This window comes from Mesocricetus auratus, unplaced genomic scaffold (assembly GCF_017639785.1).
Source record: "Mesocricetus auratus isolate SY011 unplaced genomic scaffold, BCM_Maur_2.0 Super-Scaffold_100037, whole genome shotgun sequence".
Lineage (NCBI taxonomy): Eukaryota > Metazoa > Chordata > Mammalia > Rodentia > Cricetidae > Mesocricetus > Mesocricetus auratus.
In genome coordinates, this window is record NW_024429215.1 from 4,681,608 (window position 1) to 4,708,549 (window position 26,942).

The 26,942-nt window shown below is 40.9% G+C and overlaps 1 protein-coding gene across 5 annotated transcripts; it reads left to right on the forward strand.

Annotated features, from left to right (window-relative positions):
• The first annotated feature begins 11,847 nt into the window (after positions 1–11,847).
• On the forward strand, positions 11,848–26,942 carry LOC101829579 (zinc finger protein 54). Of its 5 annotated transcripts, none has more exons than XM_040734108.1 (5): positions 11,848–12,459; positions 19,095–19,207; positions 23,254–23,466; positions 24,026–24,152; positions 25,279–26,942. In XM_040734108.1, the coding sequence occupies exons 3-5, from the start codon at positions 23,368–23,370 to the stop codon at positions 26,088–26,090; spliced, it is 1,038 nt and encodes a 345-aa protein (XP_040590042.1). In that variant the 5' UTR covers positions 11,848–12,459; positions 19,095–19,207; positions 23,254–23,367; the 3' UTR covers positions 26,091–26,942. The 5 variants fall into 5 exon arrangements, with proteins under 5 accessions (XP_040590042.1, XP_040590045.1, XP_040590043.1 ...); XM_040734109.1 differs by lacking the exon at positions 11,848–12,459 and adding an exon at positions 14,052–14,111; XM_040734111.1 differs by lacking the exon at positions 23,254–23,466 and having other exon boundaries at positions 11,851–12,459.

Consider the following 26,942-nt stretch of genomic DNA (forward strand, 5'->3'; position numbering starts at 1 on the left):
GGTGACATTTTCAAAACTGGAGTTTTAATGGTTTGCACAGTCTCAATATATAACATTCCCAGAAAAAATAGATATTGCACTGATCTTCAATGTATTTACTGGTAAAGCAGCCATTTCTCCCTGTTGCTCTGCTCTGAGACTCTATCGCTGATACAATGAGTGGACCTCTTCTTGCCTTTTCAAATCAGAGGGTCAAACATGCTTATATAAACTTCATTGATATTAACAACAAATCCTGTGGACAAAAGAAGAACAATAACAACGCACAGTATTAGTAGGAATCCAATTTGTTGATCCACACTGCAACTCAGCTTGGAGTTTTTTGAAAAATAAAACAATGAGTCTGGGTGTGATAATGTTCACCTTAATCCATGTATTTGAGAGGCAGGACAAAGCAGAGCTCCATGTGTTGGAGGCCATCATGGTGTGCATGAAGAATAAATAGCAAGTCAGTCAGGGCTAAAAAATGAAAATGAAATTAAAGCATATAGTTCCGATAAAACAGTTACTTGAAATCTGACACAAAACATTGGGAGTGTAGGACTTCATTTCATTTTACTTATTCGGGTTCTGGAGACAAGGTTTGACTGTTTAGCTCTGGCTGTACTGGAACTCACTCTGTAGACCAGGCTGACCTTGAACTCACAGAAACCACCTGTTTCTGCCTGCACTGGTGTGCTGGGATTACCCTGGGCTTAAAGGCATGCACCACCACCACCTGGCAAGAGTGAAGGATTTTAAATGACAAAAAGATTTGTCTTGTAAATTTATTTTGTGTGCACTTAGAGGAACACTGTACTCAATAGTAAAGATTTGCACACCTCAGCTCTGGGACTTCCCTGAGTCAAAGCACCAGGGATAACTGCATGACCACACAGAGTCTCAGTGAGGAAGATGATGAGTAAAGCGACCATAAAACAGGTCACACCCATGGCCTCAGACAGGAAAAACCCAGGACAGCACAGGCGAAGGGCTGCTCTTGGGAGATGGTTTCCTGGCAGAGCCAATAACCAAGCTGCCAAACTTCACATGAATGCCAGCCCCTGATCCCTGATGCAGACATTCTAACTGTGGCAGCACCGGTACCAAAACAATTGACTACAAGCAACCATTGGGTGGAACTCCATTGGTTAATATTAGAGTCTGAAATTTTGAAATTTGAAACTCTCTTTTTTTTTAGATGAACAAGCAGAAATGTTAAGGATTTATTTTAAAAAGAAAACAACACTAAACAGAGTTGAAAACACAGCTCCAGGGCCAATGCACCTAGTGAGAAAATTCTACTTTCTGCTCCCTCTAAGTCTATTTTCACAGAAAACCTAACTCCCATTTTCACTCTTTTTAAATGATTTTTACGTATGGTTTTTATTTAAATTAGAAACATGCATGCTTCAAATGTCTATCCCTGCTCCCTCCTTCTCCTTCCACCAGCCCCACCCCCACCCCCCAGCCCAATCCCTACATCATTCCCCAGGGAGGGTAAGGCCCTCCTTGGGGGGGATCTCCAGAGTCTGACATTTCACCTAGGGCAGGACGTAGGCCCTTCTCCATGTGTCCAGGCCGAGAGAGCATCCCTCCATGTGGAATGGGCTCCCAAAGTTCATTTGTATGCTATGGTGAACACTAGTATACTACCCAAGACCTCAGAGATTTATGAGGCCTCCTCACTGAAACTACATTCATTGAGTCTGGATCAGTCCCCTGTTGGCCTCTTAGTCATCAATCTGGGGTTCAAGAGCTCCCCCTTGTCCAGTCAGCTGTCTTTGTGGGTTTCACCAGCACGGTCTTGACTGCCTTGCTCATCACTCCTCCAACTCTGTTACTGGGTTCCAGGGGGTCAGTTCAGTGTTTACTTGTGAGTATCTGTCTCTGCTTCCATCAATCACTGGATGAAGGTTCTAGGATGTCACATAAGGTAGTCACCAACCTTATCATCAGGTAGGGGCTATTAATGTAGTCTCTCCACTATTACTTAGTTTTCCAGTTGGTGTTATCCTTGTACATCTCTGGGAATCTCTCCAGTGTCAGCTCTTTCCTCAAAGCTATAATGTCTCCAACTATTATGGTATCTCTCATCCTGGTCTCCTCTATTCTTACCCCAACTCAGCCTTCCTGCTCCCCCATGTCTTCTTCTACCCTCCTTTTATCACCATCTCTTTTTTCTGGTTCCCTCTCTTCTCCCCCCGCCCCCATGTTCCCAATCTGCTCAGGAGATCTTGCTTCTTTCCACTTCTCTGGGGTATAATGCATTTCTCTTCGGAACCTCCCTGTTTTCCAGACTCATTGGCCCTGGGATTGTAGGCTGACACTCCCCTGATCCTAGTCTAAAATACATATATCAGTTAGTACAGACCATGTTTGTCTTTTTGTTACTGGGTTACCTCACTCAGGAGGGTTTCTTCTAGTGCCATCCATTTGTCTGCAAATTTCAAAATTCCATTGTGTTTTTCTGCTGAGTAGTATTCCATTGTGTAAATGTACCACATTTTCACTATCCACTCTTCAGTTGTGGGGCATCTAGGTTGCTTCCAGGATCTAGCTATTACAAATAATGCTGCTATGTACACAGTGGAACAGACATCCTTGTATGAATGGGCATCATTTGGGTATATGCCTAAGAGTGGAATTGCTGTGTCCTGCGGTAGACTGATTCCCATTTTCCTGAGGAGTCTCCATACTGTCTTCCAAAGTGGCTGTACAAGTTTGGACTCCCACCAGCAATGGACAGTGTTCCCCTTCTTCCATATCTTCTCCAGCATAAGCTGTCATTGGTGTTACATTGATTTTAGACATTCTGACAGGAGTAAGATGATATCTCAGGGTTGTTTTGCTTTGCATTTCCCTGATGGCTAATGATGTTGAGCACGTTCTCAAGTGTCTCTCAGCCAATTTTGTCTCCTCTATTGTGAATTCTCTATTTAGTTCAGTCCCCACTTTTTAATTGGGTCCTTTGGTGTTTTGGAGAATAGCTTCTTGAGTTCTTTGTAAATTTTGGAGATCAGCGTTCTGTCAGCTGTGGGGTTAGTGAATATCTTTTCCCATTCTGTGGGCTGCCTTTTTGTCTTGTTGACTGTGTCCTTTGCCTTACAGAAGATACTCAGTTTCAGGAGGTCCCATTTATTAATTGTCATTCTCAGTGTTTGTTCTACTGGTGTTATGTTCAGGAAGCTGTCTCCTGTACCGATTCCTTCAAGGGTACCTTCCACTTTCTCTTCTAAGAGGTTCAGTGTGGCTGGATTTATGTTGAGGTCTTTGATCCATTTGAACTTAAGTTTTGTACAAGGTGATAGACATGGATGTGTCTGCAGTTTTCTACATACCAATATCCACTTGTCGAAGATGCTATCTTTTTTTCCATTGTATAATTTTGGCTTCTTTGTTGAAAATCAGCTGTTCATAGTTTTGTGGATTAATCTCAGAGTGTTCAATTCGATTCCACTGATCTACCTGTCTATTTTTGTGCCAATACCAAGCTGTTTTCAGGACTACAGCTCTATAATAGAGCTTGAAGTCAGGAACGGTGATGCCTCCAGATGTTGCTTTGTTGAGCAGGGTTGTCTTGGCTATCCTGGGTCATTTGTTTTGTCATATAAGGTTGAGAATTGTTCTTTCAAGGTCTGTGAAGAACTGTGCTGGGATTTTGATGGGGATTGCATTGAGTCTGTAGATTGCTTTTGGTAGGATTGCCATTTTTACTACATTGATCCTACCTATCCAAGAGCATGGGACATCTTTCCATTTTCTGGTGTCTTCTTTAATTTCTTTCTTTAAAGACTCAAAGTTCTTGGGATACTGGTCTTTCACTTGTTTGGTTAGCGTTATTCCAAGGTATTTTATCTTGTGTGTGGCAATTGTAAAGGGTGATGTTTCTGATTTCTTTCTCAGCCCTCTTATCTTCTGTATATAGTAGGGCTACTGATTTTTTTTTGAGTTGATCTTGTAGCCTGCCAGTTTGCTGAAGGTGTTAATCATCTGTAAGTGTTCCCTGATAGAGTTCTTTGGGTCACTTATGTAAACTATCATATCATCGCAAATAGTGAAAGTTTGACTTCTTCCTTTCAAATTTGTATACCCTTGATCTCTTTTTGTTGTCTTATTGCTCTAGTTAGAACTTAGAGTAAAATATTGAAGAGGTATGGGGAGAGGGGATATCCTTGTCTTGTTTGTTCCTGATTTTATTGGAATTGCGTTGAGTTTCTGTCCATTTAGTTTGATGTTGGCTGTTGGTTTACTGTATATAGTTTTTATCATGTTTAGGTATGTTCCTGTTATCCCAGATCTCTCCAAGACCTTTATCATGAAGGGGTGTTGGATTTTGTCACAGGCTTTTTCAGCATCTAGTGAGATGATCATGTGATTTTTGTTTTTCAGCTTGTTTATATGGTGGATTACGTTGATGGATTTTCGTCTGTTGAACCAACCATGCATCCCTGGAATGAAGCCTACTTGATCATGGTGGATGAGGTTTCTGATGTGTTCTTGTATCCAATTTGCCAGTATTTTTTTTTCAGTTTAAATTTAGACAAGAAACAAGGTTGCTTCACAAGTCAGTTCCAGGTCCCTCTCCCTTTACCTCCCCTCCTCCCGTGCTCTCCCTCCAACCCCCCATTATCCCCTCATTTCCCAGGGAGGGTGAGGCCCTCCCTGGGGGTGTCCATAGTCTGTTATTTCATATAGGGCAGTGCCTAGACCCTTCCCCAAGAGTTCAGGATGAGAGTGCATCTCACATTGTTTGATGGGAGTCCAAAGTCCGTGTGTATACTCGGGATGGATACTGATCTGTTGCCCAAGGCTCAATAGATTGCCTAGGCCTCCTCACTGACAATCACATTCAGGGGGTCTTGATCAGTCCCATGCTGGATTCCCAGGCTGATGCCTGGGATTCAGGAGTTAACCTTTGTCAGATCAGCTGTTTTTGAGGGTTAAACTAGCCCAGTCTTAATCCCTTTGGTCATCAGTCCTCTCTCTCTGTTACTGGCTTTCTTGACTTCAGCTCAGTACTTAACCAACAGAGTCTGCCTCTTCTTGGATCAGCCACTGAATGAAGTTTCTGTTTCCCAGACGCTCTGGCCATGGGATTGTAGGCTGGCACTCCCCAGATCTATGTCTAAAATCCATATATGAGAGAGTACATGCCATGATTCTCTTTTTGTGACTGGGTTACCTCACTCAGGATGGTTTCTTCTAGTGTCATCCATTTGCCTGCAAATCTCAGGATTCCATTGTTTTTTTCTGCTGAATAGTACTCCATTGTCTAAATGTACCATATTTTCTCTATCCACTCTTTGGTTGATGGGCATCTAGGTTGCTTCCAGGTTCTGGCTATTACAAATAATGCTGCTATGAACATAGTGTAACAGACATCCTTGTTGTATGAATGGGCATCTTTTGGATATATGCCTAGGAGTGGAGTTGCTGGGTCTTGTGGTAGGTTTATTCCCACATTTCTGAGGAATCTCCATACTGATTTCCAAAGTGGCTGAACCAGTTGGCACTCCCACCAGCAATGGAGGAGTGTCCCCCTTTCACCACATCCTCTCCAGCATAAATTGTCCTTGGTGTTTTTTATTTTAGCCATTCTGACAGGAGTGAGATGGTATCTCAGAGTTGTTTTGATTTACATTTCCCGGATGGCTAAGGATGTTGAGCACTTTCTCAAGTGCCTCTTAGCCATTTTAGACTCCTCTATTGAAAATTCTCTATTTAGTTCTGCAGCCCACTTTTTAATTGGATCCTTTGATGTTTTGGAGATTTGCTTCTTGAGTTCTTTGTAAATTTTGGAGATCAACCCTCTGTCAGATGTGGGATTAGTGAATATTTTTTTCCCATTCTGTGGGCTGCCTTTTTGTCTTGCTGACTGTGTCCTTTGCCTTACAGAAGCTTCTCAGTTTCAGGAGGTCCCATTTATTAATTGTTGATCTCACTGTCTGTGCTACTGGTGTTATGTTCAGGAAGCTGTCTCCTGTACCAATTCGTTCAAGGGTACCACCCACTTTCTCTTCTAAGAGGTTCAGTGTGGCTGGATTTATGTTGAGGTCTTTGATCCATTTGGACTTAAGTTTTGTGTATGGCAATAAACATGGATCGATCCGCATTCTTCTACATGCCAGCCTCCAGTTATGCCAGCACCATTTGTTGAAGATGTTTTCTTTATTCCATTGTATATTTTTAGCTTCTTTGTCAAAGATCAGATGTTCATAAGTGTGTGGGTTAATATCCGGGTTTTCAATTAGATTCCATCGGTCTACCTTTCTATTTTTGTGCCAATACCAAGCTTTTTTCAGGACTATAGCTCTATAATAGAGCTTGAGGTCAGGGATGGTGATGCCTCCAGACGTTGCCTTGTTGTTTTGGCTATCCTGGGTCTTTTGTTTTTCCATACAAAATTGATTATTGTTCTTTCAAGGTCTGTGAAGAATTGTGCTGGGATTTTAATGGGGATTGCATTGAATCTGTAGATTGCTTTTGGCAGGATTGCCATTTTTACTACATTGATCCTACCTATCCAAGAGCATGGGAGATCTTTCCATTTTCTGAGGGCTTCTTTAATTTCTTTCTTTAAAGATTCAAAGTTCTTACAATACAGGTCTTTCACTTGTTTGGTTAGCATTACCCCAAGGTATTTTATGTTGTTTGTGGCAATTGTAAAGGGTGATGTTTCTCTGATTTCTTTTTCAGCCCTTTTATCATCTGTATATAGTAGGGCTACTGATTTTCTTGAGTTGATCTTGTAGCCTGCCACTTTGCTGAAGGTGTTAATCAGCTGTAAGTGTTCCCTGGTAGAGTTGTTTGGGTCATTGATGTAAACTATCATATTATCTGCAAACAGTGAAAGTTTGACCTCTTCCTTCCCAATTTGTATCCCCTTGATCCCCATTTGTTGTCATATGGCAATAGCTAGAACTTCAAGTACCATGTTGAAAAGGTATGGAGAGAGTGGACAGCCTTGTTTTGTTCCTGATTTTAGAGGATTGCATTGAGTTTCTGTCCCTTTAGGTTGATGTTGGCTGTTGGTTTACTGTATATAGCTTTTATTATGTTTAAGTATGTCCCTGTTATCCCAGATCTCTCCAAGACCTTTATCATGAAGGGGTGTTGGATTTTGTCAAAGGCTTTTTCAGCATCTAGTGAGATGATCATGTGATTTTTGTTTTTCAGCTTGTTTATATGGTGGATTACGTTGATGGATTTTCATATGTTGAACCATTCCTGCATCCCTGGGATGAAGCCTCCTTGATCATGGTGAATGATTGTTTTGATGTGTTCTTGGATCTGATTTGCGAGTATTTTTTTGAGTATTTTTGCATCAATGTTCATGAGGGATATTGGTCTAAAGTTCTCTTTCTTAGTTGTGTCTTTGTGTGGCTTGGTATCAATGTTATTGAAGCCTCGTTAAAAGAGTTTGGCAAAGACCCTTCTGGTTCTACTGCATGGAATACTTTGAGGAGAATTGCTATAAGCTGTACTTTGAATTTCTGGTAGAATTCTGCACTGAAGATATCTGGCCCTGGGCTTTTTTTTTTTGTTGGGAGATTTTGATGACTGCTTCTATTTCCTTAGGTGTTATAAGTCTATTGAAATTGCTTATCTGTTCTTGATTGATTTTTGGCAAGTGATAGCTATCCAGGAAGCCGTCTATTTTCTTTAAATTTTCAAATTTTGTGGAGTACAGGTTTTCAAAGTATGACCTGATGATTCTTTGGATTTCCTCAGTGTCTGTTATTTTGTCCCCCTTCTCATTTATGATTTTGTTAATTTGCATGTTCACATTCTGCCATTTGGTGAGTTTGGATAGAGTTTGTCTATGTTGTTGATTTTCTCAATGAACCAACTCTTTGTTACATTGATTCTTTGTATTGTTTTCCTAGTTTATGCTTTATTGATTTCAGCCCTCAGTTTGATTATTTCCTGGCGTCTACTCCTCCTGGGTGAGTTTGCTTCTTTGTGTTCTAGAGCTAGTGTAACTATTCTTCATCTGGGCACTTAGTGCTATGAACTTTCCTCTTGGCAATGCTTTCAAAGTGTCTCATAGGTTTGGGTATTTTGTGTGTTCATTGTCATTGAATTCTAGGAAGTCTTTAATTTCTTTTTTTATTTCTTCTTTGACCTAGGCATGGTGCAATAGCGCATTATTTAATTTTCATGAGTATAGGGTTCCTGCAGTTTGTGTTGTTGTTGTACTCTAACTTTAAAGCATGATGATCTCATAAGATACATGGAGTTATTCCAACTATTTTGTACCTGTTGAGGCTTGCTATGTTGCCAATTATGTGGTCAATTTTTTAGAAGGTTCCATGTGGCGCTGAGAAGAAGGTATATTCTTTTATGTTTGGATGGAATGTTCTATAGATGTCTGTCAAACCCAATTGGGTCATAATCTCTATTAGTTCCTTTGTTTCATTGTTAAGTTTCTGTCTTGTAGTCCTGTCTAGTGGTGAGAGTGGGGTGTTGATGTCTCCCACTATTAGTGTGTGAGGTTTTATGTGTGGTTTGAGTTTTAGTAATGTTTCTTTTATGAATGTGGATGCCTTTGTATTTGGGGCATAGATGTTCAGAATCAAGACTTCATCTTGGTGGATTTTTCCTGTCATGAATGTGAAATGACCACCTTCATCTCTTTTGATTGATTTCAAATTAAAGTCTAGTTCATTAAATATTAGGATTGCTACCCCTGCTTGTTTCTTGGAGCCATTTGATTGGAAAATCTTTTCCCAACCTTTAACTAACAGGAAATGTCTGTCTTTGAGGCTGAAGTGTGTTTCTTGTATGCAGCAGAAGGATGGGTTCTGTCTTCGAATCCATTCTGTTAACCTGTGTCTCTTTATGGCTGAGTTAAGACCATTAATATTGATGGATATTAGTGACCATTGATTGCTAATTGTTTGTTTTGCAATAGTTGATGGTTGTGGAGTTATATGTGGATTTACACCTCTTTTCTTTTGGCTGCTGGTAAAGTGGGATTATCTATTGGCTATGTTTTTCTGGTTGTAGTTAACTCCCTTGATTTGGGGTTTTCCTTCCAGAACTGTCTATAGGGCTGGGTTAGTGAATATGTATTGTTTAAATCTGGTTTGTCATGGATATCTTGTTTTCTCCATCTATAGTGACTGAAAGCTTTGCTGGGTATAGTAGTCTGGGCTGGCATCTGTGGTCTCTTAGTGTTGATAGAATTATCTATCCAGAACCTTCTGGCTTTCAGAGTTTCCATGGAGAAGTCAGGTGTAATTCTTATAGGTTTACCTTTATATGTTATTTGGCCTTTTTCCTTAGCTGCTCTAAGTATTCTTTATTTTGTACACTTGGGGTCTTGATTATTATGTGGTGAGGGGACTTTTATTGTGATTCACTCCATTTGGTGTTCTGTAAGCTTCTTGTACCTTCATTGGCACGTCTTTCTTTAGGTTGGGAAAGTTTTCTTCTATGATTTTTTGAGTATGTTTTTTGTCCCTTGAGTTGGGTTTCTCACCTTGTTCTATACCTATTATTCGTAGGTTTGTTCTTTTCACAGTGTCCCATATTTCCTGGATATTTTGTGTTAGGGATTTGTTGGACTTGAGATTTTCTTTGATTGATGAATCTATTTCTCCTAGTGAGTCTTCAACACCTGAGATTCTCTCTTCCATCACTTTTATTCTGTTGGTTATGCTTGCGTCTCTAGTACCTGTCCATTTCTCCAGTTTTTCAATTTACAGCATTCATTCAGCCTGTGGGTTTTTTTTATTGTCTCCATGTCAGTTTTCAATGCTTGCATTGTTTGAATTGTTTCTTGTAATTTTTCTCCTCTATTTTTTGGAATTTTTGTTTATTGTTTCTTCCATTTCTTTAAGTGATTTTTCTCACATCCTCTTTGAGGGCCTCTATTATTTTCATGAAGGGTCATTCCCTTCTGCTTCATCCTCATTGGGGTGTTCAGTTCTTACTGGTGTAGAATCTCTAGACTCTGGTGGTGTCATATTTGTTTTTCTGTTGCTAGGTGTGTTCGTATATTGCCTTTTCCCCATCACTTCTTCCAGTTGGTGTAGAAAGAGTCTCTTCCTCTTCTGGTGGGTAGCCGACCAGGGTTCCCTTTCAGTGGGTGCAAGCAAATCCAATACTCTCTGGTCTCTGGTCTCTGCCCTCTGCCCTGGGTTTGGGTGGAAGTGGCACTGCTCTCTCTGCAGGCTCCTGGTCGCTTGGTCATCCTTCCGGGCTGAAACTGTCTTTTATATATCTTAAGTCATTTTTTTTCCGAGACAGGGTTTCTCTGTATTGTTTTGGAGGCTGTCCTGGAACTCGCTCTGTAGACCAGGCTGGCCTGGAACTCATAGAGATCTGCCTGCCTCTGCCTCCTGAGTGCTGGGATTAAAGGCATGTGCCACCAATGCCCAGTTCTTCCTAATCATTTACAAGGATGATTACTGAGGGCAGTTTTTGTAGAGTGAATTTTTTAAAAATAAGGAATAATTCGAAAAAAAATCTGTGTTGTGGGTTTACCTCTTTCTGCGTTTGGTAACATGGCAAACGAAAAGACATGGGTGCTTGTTGTTGTTAAAGGTACTTATTATGAAAATTGTATGTAATAAAACATTTTATGATGTTTTATAGTCATAAAAATACTAAATATATGCACATGCTGTTTTCTAATAAATATTTACTATTTTTGTAAGCTAAAGGTAAATTTTTGATTTTTTAAAAAAACGTTTAAGATCTCTCAAAAAAAATGAGGTACCCTTTTTTTATTTAAGAGGTAAAAAACTTAGGGCACATCTATAATCCACACAAGGTAAAAGCAAGCTGTAATACTGTAGATTATTTAGTATTTAATATCTGGGATTTATTTATGAATGTTGTTCTCAGGACAAGACAGGAATTATCATACAAAAATTCATCCTAATATAAAGTATTTTGAAGTCTTATTGCTGTCTCCTTGGAAGGCCCATTTCACATAATCAAATTTAGTTGTATGGGGGATGAAATCCCATGCCATCTGTCTTCTCCAACCCTAACAAATATGTAGACATGACAGTCAGCCACATGCTGCTCATAGGACATGAGATTATGTCACATGGTCAATTAGAGATTATCTGTGTATAGATTTCTATTTTACTAGTTTTAACTTTTTTTCTTTTACAGATTTTTAACCAAATCCAGTAAAAACGAACTTATAAATCTTGAGGTACAGATTTATAAGTGTAATTTTTCAGCTGTTCTGTTTTACTCTCTGAGTCAGGAGCTCAGCCTAACACAAGACATAGAGCTGCTTTTCAACAAGCTTGAATCTAAAGAAGGGGAATGCCGACTTCCACTCTACAAACGGCCTTTTACTAGAACGCCCAAAACGTCTTTAATGTTATCTGCATCTAAAGGATATATACATTCTTGTTAACCGGAATCTACTGGCTAGAGGGTTCAGGGTTACAGATTTAGGTCCGGCCATAAGGTGCACCACGTAAGACACAATAAGGGTGAAAAAGAAAAAAAGAAACAGCATGGTTTTTTTTTTTTGTCTCCAAAATATTGTAATTTTTTTTTTAAGATACAGAGAAAAGGTCTTTGGTGGGTTTTTAAGGTTTTGTAGACAGGATTGTAGTTTCTGGTAGAGGATGGGAGGGAGGCTTGTGTCCAGGGGCAGCTGGTGCACGGAGGGTTGTGTGCCCAGGCTGGCGGAAGAGAGACAGAGAGAGAGGGAGGGAGGGAGGGAGGGAAGGAGGGAGGGAGGGAGGGAGGGACGGACGGACGGACGGACAGACAGACAGACAGACAGACAGACAGACAGACAGACAGACAGACAGAGAGCGCTCTCCGCTCTCCGGTGTATGGTCCTCTGGCTCCTGCAGCCTTGCTACACCCCTCCACCCCCGTGCAAGTCCCCTCTCCTGATCTGTCTCTGTCTCTGTCTCTGTCTCTCTCTCTCACACACACACACGCACACACACGTCGTAACTACGCAGGGACAAGGACTTTACGTGCTTCAGGGAGCGAGAGAGAGCCGACTGAAAGGGACGGGCTGGTCTCGGAGCGAATAGAAAAGACGGAAGAGCCCCGAGTCCTCTCTCGCTTCCCGATCGCTCAGTTTGCGGCGCGGCAGCCGGTGCTGACGACTCGAGCCCCTCCTAGTGGCGTAGCAGCGGCGGCGGGGACCCGGGCAATCGGCGGTCAGGACGCTGGACACGGGGTCAGCTCCGCCACGGCTCACCGCGGGCTGGCAGAGACGAGGGAACCGGAAGTGGAGCGCGGTGGGCGGGGCCGGGAGGAGCCGTCTCCAAGGAACCAGGCAGAAGCGACCGGAAGTCCCCCCATTCCCCGTGGGACTCGGCGAGCGGTGCGCTGCAGACCCGGGTGCGGGGGACGCGGCGGGCGCCGCCGGGACCTGGAGACTCCGGAGCCGCAGTGTCCGCGCGGGGCGGGCGGCCTGGGAAAGTCAGCGTCCCTGCAGCGCAGTGGCGGGAACCGCAGCCCGGCGGCCCTGGAACCTCCCAGGTCAGAGGAGCCGCGGGGCTGGGACCCGGGAGGGAGGGGACAGGGTGCGAGCGGTTTCTCTGCTCTTCATGGGGAAGCCGGCTCCCTAATTCTGCTGTGGGTGTCTTTCTTTGTCAATAGATTTTAGATCGTATGAACTGGAGGGGGTTGGTCGTGATTTTCTCTGTTGTCTTCCGTCTGCCAGAATATATTCATGAAATACCCTCTTAGAGCGTCTGTCGTTTCCAGACGGGTTCTCTTTGATGCTGTGGAGTTTACAGATTCAACCGTACTTCTCTTAACTCTCCTAGTCCACTGTTTTTTCTATTCACAAGGGTGGCCCTTGGCTCGAGGGATAGGCGCCCCCAGAGAGCTTTTTAGAGATTAGTGGTTTGGGTAACCTCTGTAGTTTTGATTGGATCAGAACCGCAGTTGTGGCTGTGAATATGAACATTCACTGAGCAAAGTTTTACTCTCTGTTAATTTCCCATCTGAGATGGGTGTAAACAGAGAATTAAAAAATGTGTATTTATTACATGCTTAGTTGTTGGTTTTACCCCTTAGATCCGAATGAAAAATGACATGAGCGCTCCAAGGTATGATTGAGAAGGTTTTTTTTGTAGGTATGAGGGAGAAAATAGCCAGAGGCATCTGGAAGGGTCCAGAATGACCTGACCTATGAAAGGGGAGAGAGTTGGGGGGGGGGAGAATGGAGGAGAAGACAGGAGAGAGTTGGAGGGCAAAGAATGAACCTGGAGCCCAGAGGCCAAGAGAGCACCCAGTGAAAGAGTCCGCTTTGATATGTTAATGTACTCCTCAGTCTTTTGCCAAGAAGTTTTTGATACCTTACAAGGCTCAAGCAAGTGGCGTGTGTCGGGGACCTCCGCTTTATTCATTATTTATTGTAGAAATACCGCCTTTTTTTTTTTTTTCGAGACAGGGTTTCTCTGTATTGTTTTGGAGGCCGGCTGTCCAGCCCAGCCTCGAACTCACAGAGATCCGCCTGCCTCTGCCTCCCGAGTGCTGGGATTAAAGGCGTGTGTCACCACCGCCCGGCAAATACCGCCTCTTAAGATAGGAATCAAGTTCTGAGAAACAGGCTCAGTTAAAGACTAAGCCTAGTGAAAATTACCAAGTCACTCATGAGTAGGCTTCAGCAATAGAGGGTAGATCGTGAAAGATAAAATTGAAACCTGCAGTTAGGCTACCAGGTGACACAGGATGGCCTACCCCTGCCGCTGACCTTTGCCCCTCCAGCCTCCTCACAGCTGCCTCCTCACAGCTGCAGTCGACACCCCTACTCCCTCCTCTCCTCACTTCCCGCCTATGCCTATGACCCTACATAAACCCCTTTAGAATGAATCAAGCCTATCAGCCTGATCAGCAATGTTGACTTGCTGTTTGTTTCTTGTCCCCCCGTGTCCCCCCATTTTCCCCTAGGCGTCCCTGGTCTTATACTGACTGTCCCTGCAGGGGTGGTGGTGCCCTCCTTTAATCCCAGCACTTCAGAGGCAGAGGTAGGGTCATTTCTGAGTTTGAGGCCAGCCTGGTCTACAGAGAGGATTACAAGACAGGCTCCAAAGCAACACAGACTAACCCTGTCTTGAGAAACTAAAGAAGAAAAGAAAACCAAGGGGAAAATAGCAAGAAAAAAAAAAACCCAACATGTCCAGGTAAGCCCAGTATAATTGCTCAGAGATGTTATCAGACCACACTAATCTTATACATAGAAAACTATGCATAGATTAAACAAAATTAGAAAGTCCCTTTTGAATAATTATAATTACATAACTATATCAGAAAAATGTCTCCTTGGTTCCAGAAATGTACTCTGCCAGCTTGCTTGGGGCCAAACAATTGTTTTTTGTGTCAGGGTTTGGTGACATTCAGTGCTGTGATTTTGGACTTCTTGTAGGAGGAGTAGGAATGACTATACCCCGCTGTCAGGGTTTTTTTTGCAGAGATCTCTTAGAGAAGTGCAACAGTCTGCATTCTGAGAGTCAGAATAATTTTGTTGCAGACTCCCTTTCTCCCCGTCAGGGTTCCTAGACAGCCTACTCTGCATGTGTGTGAGCTATGTGTGAATGAAGATTCACATGTCATAGAGCAAAGTGAAATCCTCAGAGAGAAAGAGACATTTTTGTAATAGTTTCTCTTTTCAAGTTTATCCTGCTGGCTGTGGTGGTGCATGCCTTTAATCCCAGCACTCTGGAAGCAGAGTCAGAGGCGGGAGGATTTCTGTGAGCTCAAGGCCAGCCTCCAAAACAATGCAGAGAAACTGACTCGAAAAAGCAAAAAAAAAAAAAAAAAAAAAGGTTTGTCCTTTTGGCAGGTATTGTCTTGCTTTTTGGAACACATGTAGAATTCCAGGTGCTTTCTGGAGAATCTCTTTCCCATGTGCAAGACACACACTGTCCGTCAGTCCTGCTCACATATGAAGCAGAACCAAGAGCCCTGGATGGAGAAGAGAGGCTTGACAGTAGCAAAGGATCCAGGGATGCTAGAAGGATTGAGGAAGGGGTGCAGCATGGGGAAGGGCGTAAGTGACAGGAGAAACACGACATGCAATGGTTTTGCTACATTCTATCTCATTACATGATTCTAGAGAATTCTGCTGAGACTAGTATTAGATGTGGTACTGTGAATTTCCAATTATTGACTGTATAGTGAGCATCAATTGTTCTCAGTGTTTGATCAGTTATGAGTCTCTGAAATAACTGTTGCCCATTTGTAAACAAGTTTCTTTGACCTGGGCTTAATGCCGCATCTGGCCGTGGGTGTGAACAGAGCCGTTTAAAGGCATTTGAATGTTTGCACACGTAGCACAATGTCAGTAGTGGATTCTGCCTAAGGCTTGTGTGCTTCCTCATCACTCGCTTTGTCCTGGTTCCCAGTACTGTCCATGTGTTTCTTGTGTGAAGCTGGCCTCAGACTGTACCAGAGAGCCTCCCGTTACCCACAAAATAATCTTGCCACCATGACATCAATGGGCACACCTTGCCTGGCAAATTGAGATTGTAGCAGGTAGCATCTATGTTTGTGTATGGCCACACTCTGCCGCCTGTACCACACTGCATAGCAGCGCTTGACAAAAATGAATTCTACCAGCCTGGGGTTTATGGCACACACCTTTAATCCCAGCACTAGGCAGGAAGAGGCAGGTGGATCTCAAGTAGAGGCCCCCCTGGTCTACACAGTGAGTTCCAGGACAGCCAAGGCTACACAGAGAAACCCTGTCTCAACAAACAATAACAAAGGAGAATGCTATCACTGGGGAGTCAATTTTAGATACTATTAGTGGTCTGTTGACGTCTCAGTGTACTTGTGGTTTTTCGAGACAGGGTTTCTCTGTGTAGCTTTGGAACCTCGAACTCAAGTAGATCTGCCTGCCTCTGCCTCCCTAGTGCTGAGCTTAAATGTGTGCGCCACCACCACCCAACCTTAGCACCTCGCTTCTCCCTCCCTCCCTCCCTCCCTCCCTCCCTCCCTCCCTGCCTCCCTCCCTCCCTCCCTCCCTCCCTGCCTCCCTCCCTCCCTCCCTCCCTCAGCATGACTGTAGACTGAATGTACTGCACTCCTGTCTCCTCCCACTTTATATTCTCTGTGCTGCTGGGATTATAGGCACACACCACCACAACCCAGCTTCTATGGCTAACTAGTGGGGCTCCCTGGCTTGCATGACTGGCTAGTGTGGCTAGCTTTGCACTCTGATCTTCAGGTAAGCTTTGTTAGATCATAAACAAAACATCCCCACAAATGACTCCTTGAGATGCAGTTATATTCATTTTTCTTATTCCTTACGGTTAGGGGATGGCACAGCCCATGGTGGGTGGTGCCATCCATGGAACCATCCTGGGTTCTTTTAGAAGGTGGGTTGAGTAATCCATGGGAAGGAAGCCATGGATGAACAGCAAAGCTGAAGCCAAATAAGCCTTTTCCTCCCCTACTTGCTTTTTGGTCATGGTGTTTCTTTCGTCACAGCAATACAAATGCTAACTAAGACACTTGTCCTTCATCATATCACCCCTGCCAATCATCCAATACTTACTATTTTCTCTATTTCTAACTTTATTGAGAACTCTTGTTCCCATCCCAAGATCCTCTGATTACAGTCCTGAATGATAACCACCTGTGCACTGAAAAATAAAGTACGGGCTCTGTACACTGGCGAAAACATCAAGGAAATTGATTTTTCATTAGACATTCAATCAGTATGATTTTCACTGATGTTGCTTTTATTAATTGAGATCATGATTGTCATTTTTTATATGGGAAATGAAATTGTAGAGGGATGCTCTCTATTTTCTTTACCCGTGTGTCTTTTCATGGGCACATAGGATGTTTTTATTCTTCAACTCTGGTGAATAGTTCACCATTAGTCCTCGATATGGGAGTTGTTTGTGCGGGGAATTGGCACCTCTGGCTAAGGATTCAGTTTTCCTGTATTGGGTAGTATTATGGGTTAATGTTTGAAACTTCCAAAATGAATTCTCTCTTTTGCCCCAGTTGACATTTCCAACTGGGGATTAATGTGGATACCACTTTTCTATTCTCTCACCTGCATTTAGTGTAATCCATTTCCTTTTTCTTTTCTTTACCCTATATGAAATAGGGTATGGGTTTTTTTTTTTTTTTAACTATTTGCTCTATGGGGGTCTGCCACTCAGTTCCCAAATAACTACACAGATACTTATTCTTAACGGGACTTACAGCTTTTCTTAAATTATCCCATCTACGTTTTGCCTCTGGACTTCTACCTTCTCTATTCTATGTTCTTTCTTTCCTTCTTACTTCCTGGTTGGTTGTATAGCTGGTGGTCCTCGTCCTCCTTCTGCTTTCTCTCTCTCTTTCATTTATTCTCTCTGCCTACCAGCCCTGACTATTTCTCTCTCCTGCCTAGCTATCGGCCATTCAGCTCTTTATTATACCCATCAGGTGCTTCAGACAGGCAAAGTAACAGAGCTTTACAGAGTTAAAGAACTGCAACATAAACGAATGCAACTCATCTTCGCATAATAAAACAAACATTCCACAGCATAGACAAATGTAGCATATCTTAAAATACTATTCCACAACAGTAGGGCCTCACTATGTAGTTCTAACTGGCATACAACTTACTATGTAGTCTAGACTCAAATGGAGTTACAGATGCACCTGCCTCTAGCTCTGCCTCTGATGAGGTGGGATTTAAAATACTCCCACCATGCCACGCTCCTCTATTAGTTTTCTTAATGTCAGCCATTTGACCAGAGTGAGGAGCACTGAGTGTTGGTTTTGCATTTGTAATTTCATGACTAAGAATGGTGAGCACATTCCAAACATATTTTCTCTGCTCAGAGGTTGTTCAGTAGGTAAGACCACTTGTTGCTCTTGTACAGGACACTGCCTCTTAGTTTGTACATGATGGCTCCTAGTTGTTTGTTGCTTTGTGTCTGGAGGATTGGGTTCTCTTCTGTCTCCCCTGTTGGCCTGGTCACTCATACGGTACACATCCATCACATGTGGATCTAACATGCATACAAATGAAATAAAAATGTCTTTAAAAAGTTAAAGTGTTTATACGTATGGATGGTTTGAGTTTTTTGTGTGTCTGTGTGATGTGATTTGTGTCCTTGATACTCCCAGGAATACTCTTTTTTAGGTTTAATTTTGATAATTTTTCTGTGTCTATGTGACTGTTTCCATGCCTACTTTTGTGGAAAATGTCAGTACTTTGCAGATGGGGATTGTGTAGAATTTTTGGTTGCTGTTACCATTTCAACCATGCTATTTATCAGAGTGTGTGTAAGTCCCTTTCCTTATGTACTATTGTTTTTTCTTTTGCTTTAAAAATTCCCTCATGGAATTCACTTCATCATTCTTTAGACTTATTATGTCTTTTTGAAGATTTTAAATTTTGAATTTAGTTTTCAAGTTCTTGTTAAAGATTTATAGGAAAATTAGTTATTTAAAGTTTCAGTTTTGCATTTTTCAGTAATAATAATAATAATTCAAACACTCATCAAATCTTAAGTTTTCCCATTGTATCTGTGGAGACTTTTGTGTGTGGCCACACCATCATTAAAAATGAGTTTGAAGCCTAGCTTTCCTCCTCCATCTCCTTTTTATCCTTTGTCTTGTTCAGGTTTGCCAACCTCACTCTCATGGCTGTTGATTAAGACTGGAGAACACATGTCTTCTCCTTATGCTTTTCTTGCTAATGCTATTCTTTTGTTTTCTCCACTGTCCTGTTGGTCTAGGCGTGCCATATGTGTCTGTTACTGTATTGAGCCAAGGTCCATTTCTTCTGCAGTCCTTTAGGAATTTATCAAAAGCTTAGTATCTTATTCAACTTTTTTCCTTGGGTAATTACTCTCTGATTTTTCTATGTATAGTTTCCCTCCAGTTATAAATTTCAGTGCTGCTTGAGTGGATGACCTGTGTTATTTTATAACTTTCTTCCAATGCACTTCTTTCTTGGTGTATTTTAAGAGCCAGTGTTTCTAGGTGCAGTGATAAGATTCATAGTTACTTTCTTTTCCACTCCAAATATATCCTTCCATGCTCTCCTGTCTATAGAAATGTTGACAGTACCTCTGGTATCCTTTGGAGTTTTGGATTTTCCTATGTAGTTTTCCAATGTGTGTAACAGAGTTGCATTTATTTTAACATTTCAGTTTTGACACCTTGTTGTGAAATGTCAAGAAGAGCTCCAGTCTTTGTTCCTGAGACAAAAACATAGAGAAGAGCAACGGGAAAAATGTCTGCTTCTCGGAAAAATGCTCCCCAGGCAAGTGTCGTGTTCCCTTTTCCTTGAAATTACTATTTTTTAATTGAAACCATTCAAGTCTTAAACTTTTTTGCCTCTGGTAATGTTGGCTAAAATGTGTCTTGCCTGTGCCTTTTTTTCCCTTTTTCTCTGATAGTCACGAGTAAGCCTTTAAATCTTGTCACATCCATAGCACAGCTTTATCCCAGTTTATCTTCCCTTAGTTGTTGCTATGGACTGTGTGTTTTTCATGGAGTAAAGACTTGTAACCCTGAGACTTCATTGTCAGTGGTGATCAAAACTGTACAACTTATTATATATGTATTTTTTAAATTTCATTTTATATTCTAACCACAGTTCCCCCCATCCTCCATCCCAGCCCATCCCCATCTACTCCTCCATAGGGTAAGGCCTTCTACAGGGAGTCAACAAACCCTGGAACATTAAGTTAAGGTAGGACCAAGCCGCTCCCCTTGCTTTAAGGCTGAGCATGGAATCCCACCATAGGAAATGGGCTCCAAAAAGCTAGCTCATGTACTAGCAAAGATCCTGGTTCCACTGCCAGGGGCCCCTCAGAAAGATCAGGCTATACAATTGTCTCCCACATTGCAGAAGGCCCCGTTTGGTCCCTTGGAGGCTCCACAGCTGTTGGTCTAGAGTTCATGAGTTTTCATGAGCTTGGTTCAGCTGTCTCTGTAGATTCCTCCGTCATGATGTTGACCTTGCTTGCTCATAGATTCCCTCCTCCCTTTCTTCAACTGGATTTTTGTAGTGTGGCCTTGTGCTTGGTTGTGGATCTCTGCGTCTTGTTCCGTCAGTTACTGGATGAAGGTTCTATGATGATGGTTGGGGTATCCACCAATCTGATTACAGGGGAAGGCCAGTTCAGGCATTCTCTGCGCTATTGCTAGGAGTCTTAGCTGGGGTCATCCTTGTGGATTCCTGGGAATTTCCCTACCGGTTTCTCCCTAACCCCTAATGCCTCCTTCTATTAAGATATCTCTTTCATTACTCTCCCACTACCTCCCTCAACTTGACCATCCCACTCCCTCATGTTCTCTTCCTCCATTCCCTCTCCTCTACCATACCCACTAACCCCCAGTTTACCCAGGAGATCTTATCTAATTTCCCTTCCTAGGGCGATCTGTGTATCAGTCTTAGCGTTGTCTTTATTACCTAGTGTTTCTGGAGCTGTGGATTGTAGTCTAGTTACCCTTTGTTTTACATCTAGTATCTACTTATGAGTGAGTATATATTGTGTTTGTGTTTCTAGTCGGGATTACCTTGATCGGGATGGTTTTTTTTTCTTAGATCCATCCATTTGCCTGAAACTTTCATGATGATTGTTTCTTACAGCTGAGTAATAATCCATTGTGTAAAATCTACTACATTTTCCTTATCCATTCTTTTGTTGAGGGGCATCTAGGTTGTTTCCAGGTTCTGACTATTGCAAATAAAGCTGCTATGAACATTGTTGAGCAAGTGTCCTTGTGGTTTGATTGAACATCTTTTGGCCATATGCCCAAGAGTGGTATCACTGGGTCTTTAGGTAGATTGATTACCAATTTTCTGAGAAACCGCCATACTGATTTCCAAAGTGGCTATACAAAGTTTGTATTCCTACCAGCACACACATTACTTCACATCCTCTTGAACATCAGCTGTTCTCAGTATTCTTGATCTTAGCCATTCTGATAGATGTAAGGTGGTATCTCAGAGTCATTTTGATTTGCATTTCCCTGATGATTAAGGATTTTGAGCAATTCCTTAAATGTCTTTGGGTCATTTGAGATTCTTCTGATGGAAATTCTGTTTAGCTCTGTACCCCATTTTTAAATTCGGTAAATTTATATTTTGATGTCCAGTTTCTTGAGTTATTTATATATTTGGGAGATCAGCCTTGTGTCAGATGTGGGGTTGGGGAATTTTGTTTCCCATTCTGTAGGCTGTTGTTCTGTCTTATTGACCATGTCCTTTGCCTTACAGAAGCTTCTCAGTTTCAGGAGGTTCCATTTTATTGATTCTTGCTTTCAGTGTCTGTGCTATTGGTATTATATTTAGGGAGTGGTCTCCTGTGCCAATGTGTTAAAGGCTATTTCTTATTTTCTCTTCAGTATAACTGCATTTATGTTGAGGTATTTGATCTACTTGGACTTTGGTTTTGTGCATGCCGATAGATATGAATCTATTTAAAATCTCCCACATGTTGACATCCAGTTATGCCAGCACCATTTATGGAAGATGCTTCTATTTCCTTAGGGGTTTTAAGTCTCTTTAAATTGTTTATATGGTCTTGATTTAATTTTATTTTGTGGTATGTACCCAGGAAATTGTTTATTTCTTTCAAATTTTCTAATTTTGTTTAGTACAAGTTTTTGAAGTATGGCCTGATGACTCTCTGGATTTCCTCAGTGTCTGTTGTTATACCCCCCTTTTCATTTCTGATTTTGTTAATTTGGATATTCTCTCTCTGCCTGTTGGTTAGTTAGAATAAGAGTTTGTCTATCGTGTTGAACTTCCTGAAGAACCAACTCTTTGTTTCTATTTTATTAATTTCAGACCTCACTTTGATTATTTCCTGGCATCCACTCCTCCTTGGTGAGTTAATTTGTTTTTGTTGTAGAGCTTTTAGGTGTTTTGTTAATTCGCTAGTGTGAGGCTTCTCCATCTTCTTTATGTAGGCATTTAGTGGAATGAACTTTCCTCTTAGTACTGCTTTTATAGTTTTCCTATAAGTTTGGGTATGTTGTACATTCATATTCATTGAATTCTTGTTAGTCTTTAATTTATTTATTTCTTCCTTCACCCAGTGGTGATTCAGTTAAGCATTTTTCAGTTTCCATGGGCTTGTAGGCTTACTGGAATTTGTGCTATTGAATTCTAACGTTAAACCATGGTGATCCAAGAAGATATGAGGAGTTATTCTAAAATTTTTCTATCTGTTGAGATTTGCTGTGTTGAATGCATGGTTTAAATAAATCTGCCAGACCCAAGACAAAAGATAATTAGGTTTCGTTGGGAAGCACTTACACAGATAGGAGTAAATAACTGCTTCAGTCTCCTGCTCCAGAAGTGATGCTTTCATTGAAACCCAAGGGAAAGAGAAAGCCAGTTGAGGTTTGTTTCATGTATGCGACAGAAGAATGGATCCTGTTTTCCTATGTATTCTGTTAGCCTGTGTCTTTTTATAGGCGAATTGACTCCATTGATATTAAGGGATTAATGACCAGTAATTGTTAATTCTTGTTATTTTTGTTGATAGTGTAGGTGTGTGTTTCCCTTCTTAAGGATTTGCTGATGTGAGATTATCTATTGTTTGTGTTTTTGTCGGAGTTTTCCTTCTAGTTCTTTGAGTAGGGCTGACTTTGTTGATAGGTATTGTTTAAATCTTGTTTTGTCGTAGAAATTCTCTACTTATGGTCATTGAAAGTTTTGCTGGATATAGTAGTCTGGGTTAGCATCTGTGGTCTCTTAGTGTCTGCATAACATCTGTCCAGGACCTTCTGCCTTTCAGAGTCTTCATTGAGAAGTTGGGTGTTACTCTGTTTATTTTGTGTTTTAATTATTATGTGGTTAAAAGACTTTTTCTTTTGGTCTAGTCTACCAGTTTATTTGGTGTTTTGTAAACTTCTTGTATCTTCATAGGCGTTTTGTCTTTAAGCTGGGAAAGTTTTCTTGTATGATGCTGTTTAATATATTTTGTGTGCTTTTGAGGTGGTTCTCTTCTCCTTCTATCCCTATTATTCTTAGGTTTGGCCTTTTCATGCTGTCCCACATTTCCTGGAAGTTTTGTGTTATGACTTTGTTGGTTTTCTGAAGTTGTTATTATTTGCATTGGTTATACCAACTTATAGAAAGGTTTAGGTAGTATTAGTGCTATCTAATGGTGAGTTTTCTATTTATTTCATGGTCATCAAATTATTTTCATGAAATATCTAAGAATTTGATTGTATGTGTTGATTAGAACATTGGATAAATGCACTGTTATACTTCTTACTGTTTAAAGAAGAAAAACAGTTTTTTGATTCATCCATGAATTCTTAGTCCATATTCTGCCTCTGTTCCAGAAAGGAGAGGACCAGCTGCAGACAGGATTGATCCAGTGTCCATATTGGAGCAAGGCTGGCAGTTGTAGAATTTGGAAGCAGAGTTTCACTCACTATAATTTTACCATCTGAGCTATGTGCCTGGGATCCTGTTTGATAATAGAGTTCTTAAAAATACATTACTCCATCTCGACCTCAAATGTGTATCTGATATTTCCTAAAACTTTGCTGAGTGTAAGACTATTATGTCATACTATTTAGAAATCTTTTATTAAAGTTAAATGCTATTGTCATATTATGTGTGTGAGTATATTTGCCTGAATGGATGCTTGTGTGCTCTGAATGCTACTGTGTGTAGAGTTCAAAAGAGGCCATTGAATCCCATGGAACAAGGGTTAACATCTGTTTTGTAGTGCCATGAGGATACTAGGAACTGAACTTCATTTTAAAAGACATTACAGAGCCTGAACTGGGGAGAAGACTTAAAAATAGTGATTGTGACAAATTCTTTATCGCTGCTCAGGTCTTAGAAAACATCAGAAAATTAATGGAGGAGAGAGATCTTATGAATGTAAGCAACGTAGTAACTCCTTTTATGCATTGTCTCTGGAAAAGCAGCCAGTGCTTATCTTCTGACTTATCTCTGCAGCCCTTCTAGAAAACTTCTGTTCTTGAATAATTTCCATGCCATGTCTATATCATCATAAAAGTGTCTGTAATTCCTTAAGTCTCCTTTACCTACAAATGCATTTTGTCCAGCAGCACATGGTAAATAGGTAATTTTACATTACAGGATCTGTTAATATTCAAAGATGTGGCTGTGGACCTCTCACAAGAAGAATGGGAATGTCTGGACTGTGCTCAGAAAGAATTGTATATGGATGTGATGTTGGAGAATTACAACAATTTAGTCTTTGTTGGTAAGAATCATCTTGTAGAATTCCCGATTCATCCTTTGTAGGTGTCTTGTCTATGGACATGTATTGGTGGCCATACCCCTTTGGGTGTGGTTTCAGGTTGATGGAAGTGGAAAGAGAGCAGCTTGAAGCATGGCTTTCCTTGGTGCTCTTTTTCTGGTGTGTCAGCAGATCTGGTAGGAAGAGCAGGGAAACGCTCCAGAGGTTCTTTGTATTTTTTTGTGTAATTGTTCCACAATAAACACCCATTTATCATTTATCTTGGGTCTAGTGATATAATTACATCCTCGCCTTCAGTCCTTTGTATTTAACTTCTTTGTACATGTAAACTCTACTGTCTAGGGACTCCCAGAAATAGGGAAAGTTCTGGTTTTGAATATAACATGTTTATTGTGCTTCCTTTACATTTTTAATTTTCTCTGGAAGAATAACCAGTGCTATATTATTGATATCTCCAGCACTCCTACCTAGTTTTTAAAGAAAACTTCAAATTCAAAGAAAATTGAATATTCAGAATATGGGACTATTTTGCTGTACAAATAATAATTGGAACATTTTGATTTTACTGTTGGATTAAACTTTACCTGTTTTGTATTTTCAAACTCGAGAAGATATCAAATAGAGATAGAGCTGTTGGTAGTATGTGTGTTATTTTGCTTATTCACTCAGAGTTTTAGATGTGGTCTCTATGTTTAGTCCTGTAACAGCTTGGTTTTAATCCTAGTAGTAGGGAGGCTGAAGCAAGAGAATATGGTAAATTTCATGCCAGCCTCGGTTATGTTATGAGTTCCAAGCTGACCGTGACTACACAGTGTGATTCTCGAGAACATTAATAAGAGAAACATTCTTTATATGTTGCTCTATCACATATTGCCCTACCTTCTGCAAGGTACATAGTTTAGATAAGAAGGAGAAAGACATCATTAGTTCCTGTGGTTTGATATAGAACAAATTGAGGGGTCTTCTGAATATTCAGTTAATGAATACAACACAGAAAAGACCTCTGCTGGCTCCACTCTTCCTGAGAATTTCTGGTTTACATGTCTAATTAAACTTAAGAAAATATCAGTTATTGAATATTTTACTCATGCAGTATTCCGTTTTATCTCTGATTGTTCTAATTTTCCAGAGAACCATTTCATGTGCAATAGATATGAGAAGATCTCAGATCAAGACATAAAGCGTATTCTCCATGAACATGTGAATATCCAAGAGAAATCTTATAAATGTAATGTGTTTGGCCAAGTTATTCATGAATCGTCCCAGTGTATACATTACAACACAAGTGATACTACAGAAAACTGCCTTCAGGAAAGATTTGGTAACCACAGAGATGCCTATACTGAATCATTAATCCTAAACAGACACCAAAGTGGTAACAGGAGAGAACCTTGCAAATATAAAGATTGTATAAACAGTTTAAATATGTGTTCCATCACTAGTCAACATAAAAGAATCCACACAGCAAAGAAAGAACACAGAAACACAAAAGAAACCAATAGTGGAAGGAAATCTCACCAATGCAGGAAATGTGGGAAATGCTTCAAGTTGATCTCAAGCCTAAGTAGACATAAGAGATCTCATACAGAGAAACTCTACAAATGTACTGAATGTGACAAGTCCTTTGCCCTTGGCTCATCTTTTAAAAATCATCAGAGAATACATACGGGAGAGAAACCTTACAAATGTATTGAATGTGAGAAATCATTTATGAATACCAAATATCTTAAAATACATCAGAGAATACATACTGGAGAGAAACCCTACAAATGTAGTGAATGTGACAAATCTTTTACCCAGAAATGCCATCTTAGAAGTCATCAGAAAATTCATACAGGCGAGAAACCTTTCAAATGTTGTGAATGTGACAAATCCTTTGCTGACAAAGGCCATCTTAGACGGCATCAGAGAATACATACAGGCAAGAAATCTTACAAGTAGGGTGAATGTGACGACAGATCCTTTATCATTTCCTCATCTCTTAGAAAACATCAGAGAACTCAAACAGGAAAGAAACTGTACAAATGGAGTGAACGTGACAAATCCTATAGCAGTGGCTCAACTCTAGAGCAAAAAAGAAGCAAGTGTTCCCAAGATGCAAAAGCAAAGGTTTCTTTATTCAAGCCGGCAGGGATCTCACCCGATAGAGAGGAAGTTTGACCCCAGTCAACAATTCAAGGAAGCTTTTAAAGGGAAAGACTGTAAGGATGAAAGCCACAGATTACAAAGTTTCCATGGCTACTCAAGGTCATTACACAAAGTATAAAATAAAGCAATAGCCATATATGTAAAGATACATTTAAGCAAGATGGGCTGGGGCATGGGTGGCAAGGGCATGGGGTCATGAGTTTGCCAATTATGCCATCGACTGGGGGGACTTTTACAACTGGCAATTAGTGGTTATCTGGTTTTGTTTAGAATAAAGGAATGTTGACACAGATGGTGGCAAGCAAACTCCCTCTCTCTGAGAGCTGAGCACAGGCTCCTAGTCATGTACTCCCGTTAGGAGGACAATAAGCAGTCTAGTATGGGCACTACTCCCAAATAAGCCTATCCTAATAAAACACACGTGAGGATATCAACGAAGCATGACTCAAAATGCCACAGTCATGTACTTATGTGAGAAACTCAATGATACTAACCAAATAACTCAAAGAATGGTTATAAGAATGTATGTTAAAGAGAGCACCAGTGACTTCCTGAGGGAATGCAACAAAATCACCCCTACTTGCATAGAATAGTGGATGGTCAAAACAAGCCTGAATAATAAAAGAACTGTCGGGTCTATCACTA